We start from the raw sequence: 12696 nt of genomic DNA, 5'->3' as shown, positions 1-12696 counted from the left end.
TTAGCTATTATTGGATTTTCACTGTATACTTAACCCAGTTCATAAACTCACTTAATTTAAAAAGGCCTGAGCAGAAGGCGGCTGTAAACCAACCTTCTCTGTGCTTCTGTTTCTCATGTCAGTGTTTCCTGTCCTCACTTTACGTTCATAAAGCGGACAGTCCTTCCTTCCCCACCATAGAAAATTTTAGTTGAATTATGGGTTGTCAGCAGAAGGAAGACTATTTTGAAATTGCAACTCTAAAATCAGCCACCAGAACTTCTGGGATTATTTAGAAGTGTGAGCAGAGCCTTTTCCTTGGCACCTGAATTCTCTCAGTTCATTTCAATGCTTTTCTTCTCTGATTCCTGTTGAGGTTTTTTGTTGTTGTTGTTGTTTTGTTTGTTTTTTTTTTGTTTTTGTTTTTGTTTTTGGTTTTTCAAGATAGGGTTTCTCTGTGTAGCTTTTCGCCTTTCTTGGAACTCACTCTGTAGCCCAGGCTGGCCTCAAACTCACAGAGATCCACCTGCCTCTGCTTCCGGAAGTGCTGGCATTAAAGGTGTGCACCCCACTTCTGAGTCAGTTATCTTGAGATAATAACTATAAGGCTAGAGGAGAGAAGAGAATGACGTCCCCCCAACATCAAGTATGCCCTCTTCTGCAGCAGGAAGTGGTTCAGAGTGATCTAAATGCCACATTCAAGAGTCGGTGGGAAAGATTCTGCCCTGGCCAGGAGGGTGTCCTTTCTAGACTCGAGTGCCTGTCTAGCCCGCGCCACATGTGACTTTGCATTGGCCTTGAGACAATATTCGTCATATTTTCTTTCTTCTTTCTTTCTATCTTTCTATCTTTCTTTCTTTCTTTCTTTCTTTCTTTCTTTTTTTCTTTCTTTCTTCCTTCCTTTCCTTCCTTTCCTTCCTTCCTTCCTTCCTTCCTTCCTTCCTTCCTTCCTTCCTTCCTTCCTTCTTTCTTTCTTCCTTTCTTTTTCTTTTTTTTTTTGAACTCTATGTAAATTTACCACTGGGCCCAGCCTAACTTAGCCCTGACCCTACACAAGCCTCCCATGATTCTGTGAACTGGAACCATGGGCTCTGCTGCTCTGTAGGGAGCCAGTTTTGGACACAGAAAATCAGTTTCTTGGATGGGTGCATCTATCTTGACTACATCTGTTACAAAGGCCCAGAGAACATGGCCAGGGCCAGTGTCCGACACCCTGATGAATGGCTGTACCCAGACTCGATGCTGGCAGTTTTTTCTCTCTGACCTTGATCCAATTTCTACTGTTCCCAGCATCACTATGAGATGGGAGCTTAGGTCTGTAGAAAAGGGCAGGTCAGAGGGGTGGCCTACGGAGCAGCTGTAGTGTGCTTCCCTGGGTGGGGGCGGGGGGCTGTTTTCTGGTATCTCTCTAGTGTCTTTGTGTCTCTGCAGCCCTCTCTTCTGTTTCAGCCAAGGCAGCAGCCGTACATCCTGCCTCCCATGCATGTGCAATGCAATGAGCACTACTCGGAGACCCACACTTCCCAAGGTAACTGCAGCTCGTCCTTCTTCCTCTGTAAGACAGAAGGCAGGCTCCCAGGGCACAGCAAAGAAGCTTGCTGGAAAATGTCCATGGTGGTTTGACTCTAGCTTGTTATTTTCTGATCACAGTGGCCAGCAGATTCCATTTGTGAAATTCAGCGTATCAGCTCCCTGGAAAGACAAATCTCCCAGATTTGGGAACCTAGGCCGAGCTGGAGCATGCATTCCTGTCTTCCTTCCCGTTCTTAGTGGGCCAAGGGTGGAGATTGACAGCCCAGCCTTCCCAAGTGCACTTACTTTACCCTCGGTGCCAATGTCAGGAGCTTGGAGCAGCCACATGCTTCTGGGTGACTGAGACTCTCACCCTTGCCATTCAACGTTTCTTCTGATCCTCCCTTTCTCCGTGTACAGGGGCAAGAATGAACATGGATCCAGTGGCCATGAGGAGTCAGTCAGGCTAGGCGAGGGACTTGTTCTGTATTGTCTCATTTAATCCCACAGTAAGCCTGTGGTACTATTGTTTCTATACAGAAACAGCAAGACAGAGGTTAATGCTAGAATTTGGATATGAGAACTGTGCTGCGTGTGTGTGTGCGTGTGCACGTGTGTGTGTGTGTGTGTGTGTGTGTGTGTGTGTGTGTGTGTACCATTTGCATTCTATGCCCATGGCGGCCAGAAGAACATGAGATCCTCTAAAACTGAGGTTACAGCAGCTGGGAGCCTATACATGGGTAACCCTGCACATCCAGAATGGGCTTGTATTAGAAACCGGCTTTTGTAGCTCGTGGGATGGGGAGATTGACTCAGTGGTTTCTATTACTATGATAAAACACCACGATCAAAAACAACAGTGGAGAAGAAGGCTCTATTTCAGGTTACAATTCTCAGGTCACATTCCATCACTACGGGAAGTCAAGGCAGGAATGATGCAGAGGCCATGGAGGAACGCTGCTCACAGGCTTGTTTCTCATGGCTTGCTCAGCCTACTTTCTTTTTTTTCCCTTTGAGACAAGGTTTCTCTGTGTAGTTTTGGGGCCTATCCTGGAAATCACTCTGTAGACCAGGCTGGCCTCGAACTCAGAGATCGCCTGCCTCTGCCTCCCGAGTGCTGGGATTAGAGGTGTGCACCACCATCAGCCTGCTTTCTTATACCACCAAAGACCACCTGCCCAGGTGGCAACATGCACAGTATCCTGGGCCCTCCCACACCAACCATTACTCAAGAAAATGCCCCTACAGAATTGCCAATCATGTGGAGGCATTTTCTTGATTACATTTCTTCTTTCCCATATATAAAGTTGACATAAAAACTTGCCAGCCCAGGAGTTAAATCACATGCTGTGTAAGAATGAGGGCCAGAATGTGGCTCTCCAGAACTCAACACAAATGGGGGTGAGGGTGGCAACCCACCTGAAATTCCAGCCTCAGAAGGCAGAGGTGGGATCCCCTGCACAAGACAGCTGTGAGAATAGGTGTATCAGAAGCTCAGCGTTTAACTGAGGACCTTGCCTGAATGAACCAAACAGAAGAGTGACCAAGGCTGATTCCCAACATGAAGCATTGCTCCTGCATACAAATGCATGCACACGCCCCCACACATGCACACCGAAAATACACATGAAAACAGCTACTGTAACCTTTAGGTTCCTGCAGCCTTTGTTACTTTTTACTGGAAGTAAGCTTGGTGGTAGAGCTTGAGGGCAGTTTCAGGGACACCTCAAAAATTCCTGATTCTGACTTTACCGTCCACTGGCTACTTTCAGAAACCACAGCCATGCCGGCCATGCCGTCAGTGTTGCTTCTCTCTGAATGCTGGGCAGTCCCTTAGGTTAAGAGCCCTTTCCTGATTAGTCAGAGAGAGTAGTTCTGTGGGTGTGGCAGTTTCAAGTCTATTACTCCACTACAACTCTTGACTTCTTGGCCCAAATATCCGGTTCCGCCCCTAAGCTGTGCACAAGAGGCCATGTCTACCCAACAAGTAGCTCATTGTCTGAATCTAATTATAGCAAATTTGAGACTGCCTACGCAATGCCCACGCTATACACTTTCTTCCCAGTGTGCTCCAACACATTCTGTACATGGCCACTTCATCCGAGATAACAGTTCTTTGTGTCATATGAGGGTGAGGGTCGGGAAATTTGCTTTTGATGACATATTTCAGTCAGTCACTCCAAGGACATAGGGATGAACTCTGTTGAAACGGTGTGGCGTAATGGTTCATGTTCCTCTGTTTGACTTTTTGCAGACAGCATTTTCCCTGGGAATGAAGAAGCCTTGTATTGCAATTCTCACAACAGCCTGGACTTAAATTACTTAAATGGTACAGTCACCAACGGCAGTGTGTGTAGTGTCCATAGTGTCAACTCCCTCAACTGCTCCCAAAGCTTCATCCAGGCTTCTCCAGTGTCCTCCAACCTCAGCATCCCCGGAAGTGACATCATGAGGGCTGACTACATCCCCAGCCACCGTCACAGCACCATCATTGTGCCGTCTTACAGGCCAACCCCTGACTACGAGACAGTCATGAGGCAGATGAAGAGGGGACTGATACATGCAGACAGCCAGAGCCGGTCTCTCCGTAACCTCAACATTATCAACGCCCATGCCTACAACCAGCCTGAGGAGCTGGTGTACAGCCAGCCAGAAATGCGGGAGAGGCATCCCTACACGGTTCCATATGCACTCCAGGGGGCCTATGGTCACAAACTTGTTAGTCCATCTGACCAGATGAACCCCAAGAATAGTGCAGTGCCCTGCAAGCCAGGGGCCAGCTCCATCTCGCACACAGTGAGCACTCCAGAACTGGCCAACATGCAGCTTCAAGGAACACAAAACTACAGCACAGCCCACATGCTCAAGAACTATTTCTTCAGGCCACCACCCCCTTACCCTCGGCCTCGGCCTGCCACCAGCACCCCAGACCTCGCCAGCCACCGCCACAAGTATGTCAGTGGCAGCAGCCCTGACCTGGTAACTCGGAAAGTCCAGCTCTCTGTAAAGACCTTCCAGGAGGACAGCTCTCCTGTGGTCCACCAGTCTTTGCAAGAGGTGAGCGAACCCCTTACAGCCACCAAGCACCATGGCACGGTGAATAAGCGCCACAGCCTGGAGGTGATGAACAGTATGGTTCGAGGCATGGAGGCCATGACACTGAAGTCACTCAATATCCCCATGGCTCGTCGCAACACACTCCGGGAGCAGGGCCCTTCTGAGGAGGCAGGTGGCCATGAAGTGCATGGGCTTCCCCAGTATCACCACAAGAAGACCTTCTCAGATGCTACCATGCTAATCCACAGCAGTGAAAGTGAAGAAGAGGAGGAGGCCCCTGAGGCGGTGCCTCAGATCCCCATGCTTCGGGAGAAGGTGGAATACAGTGTCCAGCTGCAGGCTGCCCTGGCTCGAATTCCCAACAGACCCCCGCCTGAGTACCCAGGGCCAAGAAAAAGTGTCAGTAATGGGGCACTGAGGCAGGAACAGGGGACCCTTCTTCCTGCCATGGCCAGAGCCAGAGTGCTGAGACACGGGCCATCCAAGGCCCTCAGTGTCTCCCGGGCCGAGCAACTAGCTGTCAATGGGGCCTCTCTGGGTCCCTCCATCTCTGAGCCTGACCTCACCAGCGTGAAGGAGAGGGTCAGGAAAGAACCTGTGAAGGAGAGGCCCGTGTCAGAGATGTTCTCCCTGGAGGACAGCATTATAGAGAGAGAGATGATGACTAGGGTGAGTGTCCCAACTTCCCAGGTCATTGATGGTAGGGAGCCCTGGATCTGGAGCCCTGGAACTGGAGCCCTGGAGGAGGGAGGCTTGAGGGGGCGTGCTGGGCTTTGAGGAGCTGTGGGCATTTCATCCAAGAGTGTGGATGTCAGCAGATGTCGGGTTTGCTTTGTCCAGTCACACCTCCCATCCCTGTGGCTGGTGTCCTCAGTACAAGAACACTGTAGTGATGGGGCGTGTCCCTGAGAAGTTTACCACCGAGCCCAGGTAAGTCCCTGAGGAGTTTCCCAGTGAACCCCTGTCCCCATCAGATTCGCTCTGAGAAACTCACACATGTGTGCACACACATTGTACATGATTGCACACCACATTCGAAGATATCCTGCAGTATCGCTGTTACAAATAACTCTTCACTGGGATGTGCACAGCCTAGAAAGCTAGTTCTGTTGTCAGGGCAAGACCACGTGGTGGTAGATGTGTATAAACAAGAAAATAAACACCTCTTACAATGAGAACATCGTTGGGCTGTAGTTGCTGCTGGAAAAGAGAAATCCTCCATTACTGCTTTCCCCGGAAAGCCTGGCCTCTTTAAAAAGTCATTCAAGTATGTGACTAATTGAGCCAATTGACTTCTCTTCCACTGCTCAGGGCTTGCTGTCAGGTAGTTTGCTTTGTTGGAGGTCATTAGGCTCATTCCTGAATCTTCTGAACTAACTCATCCTTGGGAATCAACCCCGGCAGAGGAAGTGAAGGCCAAAGTTTCCCAGAAGCCACGCTGCTGGGTTCAGAGGTTGGATCCAACCTTGTTACTTTAGAATAGGCTGAAGGTAGCTCAGCCCCAAGGTTCTGGTGGTCTGCAGGGTGGTGATAGGAGTCACCGTGGATGGACCTCATGCTTCTTGCTTTGCAGAAACTGTGAAGTTTGTACCTGTGCCTCTGGGGGTAAACACACACACACACACACACACACACACACACACACACACACACACACACACGCACCCCTTTGGCTGGAGATGGAGTGAAATGCGGGGGTGGGTACCATGAAGAGACAGCTTTCCCAGCTTGGAAAAAAGTAGTTCATTGGTATAAAGTGATGTTTCAACACTTCTTGGCTCCCAGCCTTTTAAAAACTGCCTTGGCTTCAGGAATCCATCACCGTAAGCATTGAGCTTTGAGCCTGGCCCTGCCAAGTTGGTGAGACTTAATGATGTCCACATGGTCTTGTAATCTCATCTTGGCCATACTCATGCTCTCCTGTTGTCCAGATTAAACAAATAGCCTGCAGCCATAGCCTTGGTGCTGCTGGTCCTCTGCTTGGAAGCATCGTGCAAACAGCAGAGAGGGGGTGTTTTCTGCTGTCCCCTCCTCCAGTTCTGTTTCATTCCAGGATGGTGGATCATACCACCTGGCAGGTTTACCAGTTAGCTTTTAGCTCATGAACATGCTGATGGCTGCCCACATCTACATTCCTGTCCCTGTCAGACCCGCTCACACAGCCCCACACAGCTAGGAGTTCACAGGTTGCCACCCTTGGCCAGTGTCCCAACCTCAGAGAAGAAGTAGGAGGTCAAGCAAGAAGGTCACCTGTGCCAGTGGCTCCAGCACACAAGAGCAGTCTCTGTCATCGTCTGTATTTGGACTCACTGGCCTAGGTAGCAGCCCGACAGCTTCCCCACTCCTCTGTGTATGGAGAGTTGGAAAGAAGGCTACTGCAGCCATACCGGCCCCCCTCACAAAGAGAACAGAGAGAAACCTCATCCTGTGTAGAGTGTGAGGGCTAGGTACAGTGAACTCCCTGTTCTCAACTGCTTTTCGTGTGATGAATGGCTCTTGGCCTGCTGCCCTTAGGGCCCATCCTTCACTCCTGCTACCACCTTGAAGATACTTTGCACCTTCTAGCCTGAGCCTGGAGTCATGTTCAGAGAGCAAAGAAAGCCAGTTCAGCCCTTCTGGTTTGGTTGATTGATTCACTGATGGTCCCTGCTGAAAAGCTAATAGGATGAGGAAGACTTGCATCTAAGAGGCCTGGTCCAGTCATCACTGTATCTAGCTCTCCCAGGGTGGGTAGCAAGCCTTTCCCAAGAATAACAGTCCCTGAACTCTGGAGGCAGAGGATTGCTTGCAGGTTTGAGGAACACCGAACACCCTGGGCTCCATCGTGAGATCCCGTCTCAAAAATCAAACCCAAACAAAACCTTTGAAGCACTTCACAATTCAGTGAAAAGAGGGGATAGGAGAGAATTGTCTTTCACTGAACTAATAGGCAAAGGAATCCAAGCTCATCCAGAGGGCCGCTTGGTGTGGAGACAGACACCAAGGCTGTTCTGTAGTCCTGCCGTCACTCTTAAGCTGTCGGTTACATGTCACGGCTCGTCTTCCTGTCCGATGCACCTTTGCTTGTCCATGAGTCAGCCTGTCACCAGAGTAGTTGCCTTGTTGGTAGCAATCCCTCACAAAGGCTTCTTGCCCATTGTAGGTAACGGTGTGGTGACGATGACGCCCAGGTCCCTGCTACCCCGCCCCCAACTTACTCAGTGCCACTTTTCCAACAGCATGGCTCTGTAGCCATAAGTTTTCTCAGGTCTCACCCTGCCCCATGGTCCCGCGTTCCCCCGGCCTCGCCCAGCCCCTCAGTCCCTCAGCCACTTATAAAGTAATCATTCAGAGGCTTAATATTAATTTCCAATTGTATGGCCTATGGCAGGCTTCTTTCGAGATAGCTCTCTCATCTTAAATTAACCCATTTCTATTAATCTATGTATTGCTGCGTGGCCGCCGTGGCATTACCAGTCTGCTGGCATGGTGCTCCTTGGGCGGTGGACTGGCATCTCTTCAGCCTCTGTGTTTCTTGTCCTCTCTCTGTCTTTGATTTCCCACCTGGCTCTAAACTTCCTCGCCATTGGCCAAAACAGCTTTATTTATAGCCAATGGGAGCAACGCATAGTCACAGCATACAGAAAGACATCCCTCAGCATGGCTCCACCCAAATACCTCCCCCAGGAGTAAATGAATAAACCATACAATAAGAAAACAAGTCCTCGGAGAAACCAGGCTACCGCTGCGTCTGTAGCAGTCACGGGCATCTCAAACTATCATTGCTTCAGTTTGCATCATGATGTTCCCTTTCACACCACACTCTTCCCTGAATGTCTAAGACAAAACAGTTTTCAAGAGATGTGCATGGTAGGCTGCCAGCAGTAAACAGGGAGGACTTCCATACCCCCAAATGATGCCAAGGACTGATGCCCAACAGTGGTCCCAGCCATCCTGACTACACCAGGTTCAGCCTAGAGATGAGTGGGGAGCTAGGACTGGCCAGTCCACACTCCTGTCAAGCCCCTCCAGTGATGGACAGTAGTCACTGCCCTTTGCTCACCCTGGATGGAGTGTGAAAGGCGAAGGCCTGGTGGTTCATTGTCTGTGGCTAGGCTGGCATGGTGGTGACTTTGTTAAATATGTAGACCCTGTTCTGGTGGTGGCAAAGCAGGTGTCTCAGGGACGTGGAGTAAGATTCAGGCCTTCAGCCTGAGCCCCTCAGAGTAGAAACTCGATTTTCTTCTGGTGTGTATGGGTCTATTGATCAGCACTGGAGCAGGCAGGTTTACACCAGTAGTCAGTGCAAACGACCCATCCTTGTGATGGACTCAGCCCATGGGGTCCTCTGTTTTCTGTCTTCAGCCCATATTTTTCTAAAGTGTACTGTATAAACCCCTTTTTTGTTCTCTTCCAAATCCCGCAGCAAAGTATATTTGCTAGGCAGTCTGTCTTTACCTTTCTAACGTATGAGTTAATTAAGAATAAAGGCCCTAAGGTCCTGAAAGAACCGGCTTCCCTGGGCACGGTGGGAATAATGGGAAGTCTGTGTTTGAATTTGCCCTGCTAATGGTGAATGTCTGCATTCCTTGGCTGGGGAGTTATAGATTTGGGGAGATTAAAACACATTCCAGCCTTCCCCTGGAATTATAAACAATGAGAACGTGTCTTTTCTTGCCGGAAGAATCTAGAGAAGCAGAAGATGGCAGGCCTGGACCCACAGAAGAGGCCGCTGATGCTGGCAGCGTTGAATGGGCTCTCAGTGGCCCGCGTCTCAGGGCGGGAAGACAGTCGACACGATGCCACCCGAGTTCCCATAGACGAGCGGGTGAGTGCTGGGCTTGTTGGGCGGGACTCCTCCTATGTGCCTCCAGATTCCAGAAGTCCCTCTTTGCCCAGACCTGTCAGTGATGTTTGCCTTGTAGGTTAATTCTTTCAAATGGAAGGAGTCTTGGTCCAAGTGTGCTGTGGTAAAACCAACCCTTCCCCAGCATCTCCTGTTACTTCATTCTGGTCTCCACACTTATCAAGTTAGTGTATCAAGGCTTTATTAAAAAGTCCAGCTCCAGGGCTGGTGACATGGCTCAGTGACTGTAGGAGCTTGTTGTCAAGATTGATGACCTGAGTTCAATCCCTGGGACTCACATTGGGCAAAGAGAGAGCTGACTTCCTCAAGGTATGCTCTGACCACCACACAGCTTGCTCCCCTCTCCAGAATAAATGATAGAAACAAAAGATCAACCTCCAACGTGCTGTATGACCTTGGCCTACTCACTTAGTTCTTTTTTTTTTTTTTTTTTTGGTTTTTCGAGACAGGATTTCTCTTCGTAGTTTTGTAGTTTTGTAGTACTCTGCCTCGTGAGTACTGGGATTAAAGGTGTGCACCACCACTGCCTGGCTACTAAGTTCTTTTTAATCATAAGTGGGAAATATAATGATCAGTTCTTTATGCATTTTTATATGATCTTAACACTAAGGAAAAAGGCAAATTTGCATTCTGATGTGATGGACCTACTTGTTGTCCTCACACAATTGAATCCAAAGATACACTGACTTGGAACATGCTGAGGGATGGTGGGGGAAATAATAAAAAATTTCATTTTTCTGGAGTGAAACCATTATGCTTCTTTAAGTGTGGAAAACTCTTTTTGTAAGATGAGAAAGTTAATTTTCCCAACTGTCACGCTCAGTGATTTTTGTAAATGACGGATGTTTTCTAGGAAACAATTATTCAAGGTTTTAGGGTTCCTGTGGTTTTCTTTGAGGGCTATAAGTTGATGTGACCTATAGTTCTTAGGTTAGGTAATGATTCTGGCTTGCTACCAGAAGGTCTGGAAGTTCACTGAATAGCATGTTAGGTTGTTAGATTTCTGTCAGCAGTTGCTTGGTTTTAGAATGTTTTTTGGGTCAGAAGGGATATTTCCCCAATTAATACCATGTAATTGAAATGAGTAGTTTGGCCAAGGGAGGAGAAGGTGAGTTGTGTGGTGTGGGTTAATCCTCAGCGCTCTACAGCTGTGTACTGGTTCATTCAGTAAAAACCACCATGAGAGCAACGGATACTTGGATAGTAAAGACTGACACTGTCCTTATCAGCAAAGGTCGTCGGCAGCACAGGTAATGGGACTGAGGAGTTTGAATTTCAACGGAAGCCAGTCTTGGAAGATTGCAGTGCAAAGCTGATCGAGAAGGAAAATGGTTATCAGAGCAGAGACTAGCGGTCTGGGTAGTAGTGAGGGCAGCAACTAAGTACCCACTGATTCTCCATCTCGAGACCCCCTAACTGGGAGAGCTGACACCCTGCTTCCCTTGCAGCTCAGAGCCCTGAAGAAGAAGCTAGAAGAGGGAATGGTGTTCACAGAGTATGAGCAGATCCCACACAAAAAGGCCAATGGTATCTTCAGCACCGCAACTCTGCCGGAAAACGCTGAGCGGAGCCGGATTCGAGAAGTCATCCCTTACGAGGAGAATCGGGTGGAGCTCATCCCCACCAAGGAGAACAACACAGGCTACATCAACGCCTCCCACATCAAGGTGAGGGGATGTCAGAGGCACCCAGCTACAGTTGTTATGGTAGATATGCACTGGCCCTCCCTCAGCCATGGCAAGTGGGATTGTCCTGTTGGTTTGTGACTCACAGGTGATGGACATTGGACCTCTTATTGTCACTGTCCAATAGTAGCACAATCTATTGTTTCTTCTTTATAATACCACAGAAAATTTGCTTTAGAGCCAAACCCTACTTTTCAGTGCTCTTTATGAGAGTAGAATGATTCATACACAAACCAGATCTGATCGTAGCAGATCCGCAGCCAGTGAATGGGAGTGTGAGGGTGTGAGGTTCCTTTTTTTCTTTCTTTCTTTCTTTTTTTTTTTTTTATTTATTTGTTTTTATTTTGTGGATATATTTGCCTGCATGTATGTATGTGCACCATATGCATGACTGGTGGCTTTAGAGGTAGGAAGTGAGCATCACGTCCTTTGGAACTGGTGTTACAAGAAGTCATGTGGGTGCTGGGAACTGAACTCGGGTCCTCTGCAAGAGCAACAAGTGTTCTTAATCTCAGCCATCTCTCTAGCCCACAGTGTGTGGGATATCTGTTAATATCCCAAATACTTCATGTCTCAGTATGACATAGCTTAGCTAGACCCTGGTTAGAATTCAGAGCTGTAGACACATGGGTACCTAGAGTGAATGATTTTCTGAAGCAGCTCCCTCTCCCCAGTTTTCCTGATAACTGGATGTACGTCTTTAGAACATAGCTCCGAACTCTGAAATGGGAGAGTGTTTCGAAGGCTCTTGCTTAGCCAGTGACTATAGAACATTTTTAAGCAACACAGTTCACCTGAGTAATCTGTGTGATTAGTGGCTTTGAACTCTTTAATTTCCTTGGGCTTTTCAGCTCTGGTGGAATTGCTAGAAGGTTCCTTTGACCTCCCCCTAACTCCCAAGATGTAGTTAGGCATCTGGTTTGTGCATCACTCATAGCCAGTTTTCACATGGGATATGAAAAGTGTGCCATGGCTGGGTATAGTGTTTTTATGCATAGGACATAGATAGCGCTACGTATATGCATTTATAACATACAGGCTTTTTTTTTTTTTTTTTTTTTTTTGCTATTTTTGAGAATAAGAACAAAACCAATAAAATAATGAATACCAGGGAACTCTCAAATAAACCAATAATGGTCTTAGATTATGAAATAATAAGCAGAATAACACACTCAACGCTGAGGACAATGCAGCTGCTTCCCAATGAGTGCCTCTGAATTCCGTACAGAAGGATATTCTCCTGGCCTCTTCCCTTGGCCCAGTCTCTTCCCCATTTTCCATCTGCTCTTTGGAAACAGCTGTCACCCCACATAAACAGTACCCTTTGGGCATTGTTACCCGAGATGCCTTCCCTTCTGCGGCATTCTCCGAGGCCCACATTTCATCTTATGGAACCAGGGTAGAGTAGGAGCATTTCACAGGCCCAGAGAGCTTGCAGGAACTTGCCCTTGGCTTCTGGAATCGAGCTCTGTGCTTCGCCACTGTTTTCTCCCCTGGGTTCCAAGCAGCCCTTAACACAGGAGGCGATCGAGTTCCTCCAGAGGTGGAGTCACATCTGTGGGTCCCCCTCTCCAGCACCAACTGATGGTTTCAGTGCAGTTTTTAAACTGTCAATAC

At 48.3% G+C, this 12696-nt stretch overlaps 1 protein-coding gene across 2 annotated transcripts in view; it reads left to right on the top strand.

Annotated features, from left to right (window-relative positions):
* The window catches only part of Ptpn14 (protein tyrosine phosphatase non-receptor type 14), a 145292-nt gene that overhangs the window by 113489 nt on the left and 19107 nt on the right, over positions 1 to 12696 (top strand). Inside the window, exons 12-15 of one of the 2 annotated variants that reach the window (XM_036202498.1) lie at positions 1429 to 1507; positions 3746 to 5217; positions 9212 to 9355; positions 10843 to 11061. In XM_036202498.1, the coding sequence (XP_036058391.1) occupies positions 1429 to 1507; positions 3746 to 5217; positions 9212 to 9355; positions 10843 to 11061 (1914 nt within the window). Of the gene's footprint in view, positions 1 to 1410; positions 1508 to 3745; positions 5218 to 9211; positions 9356 to 10842; positions 11062 to 12696 lie in introns of both variants that reach the window. The other variant, XM_036202497.1, reaches the window with a different exon arrangement.

This window comes from Onychomys torridus, chromosome 11, assembly GCF_903995425.1.
Source record: "Onychomys torridus chromosome 11, mOncTor1.1, whole genome shotgun sequence".
Classification (NCBI taxonomy): domain Eukaryota; kingdom Metazoa; phylum Chordata; class Mammalia; order Rodentia; family Cricetidae; genus Onychomys; species Onychomys torridus.
This window is presented reverse-complemented; position numbering and strand designations above follow the sequence as displayed.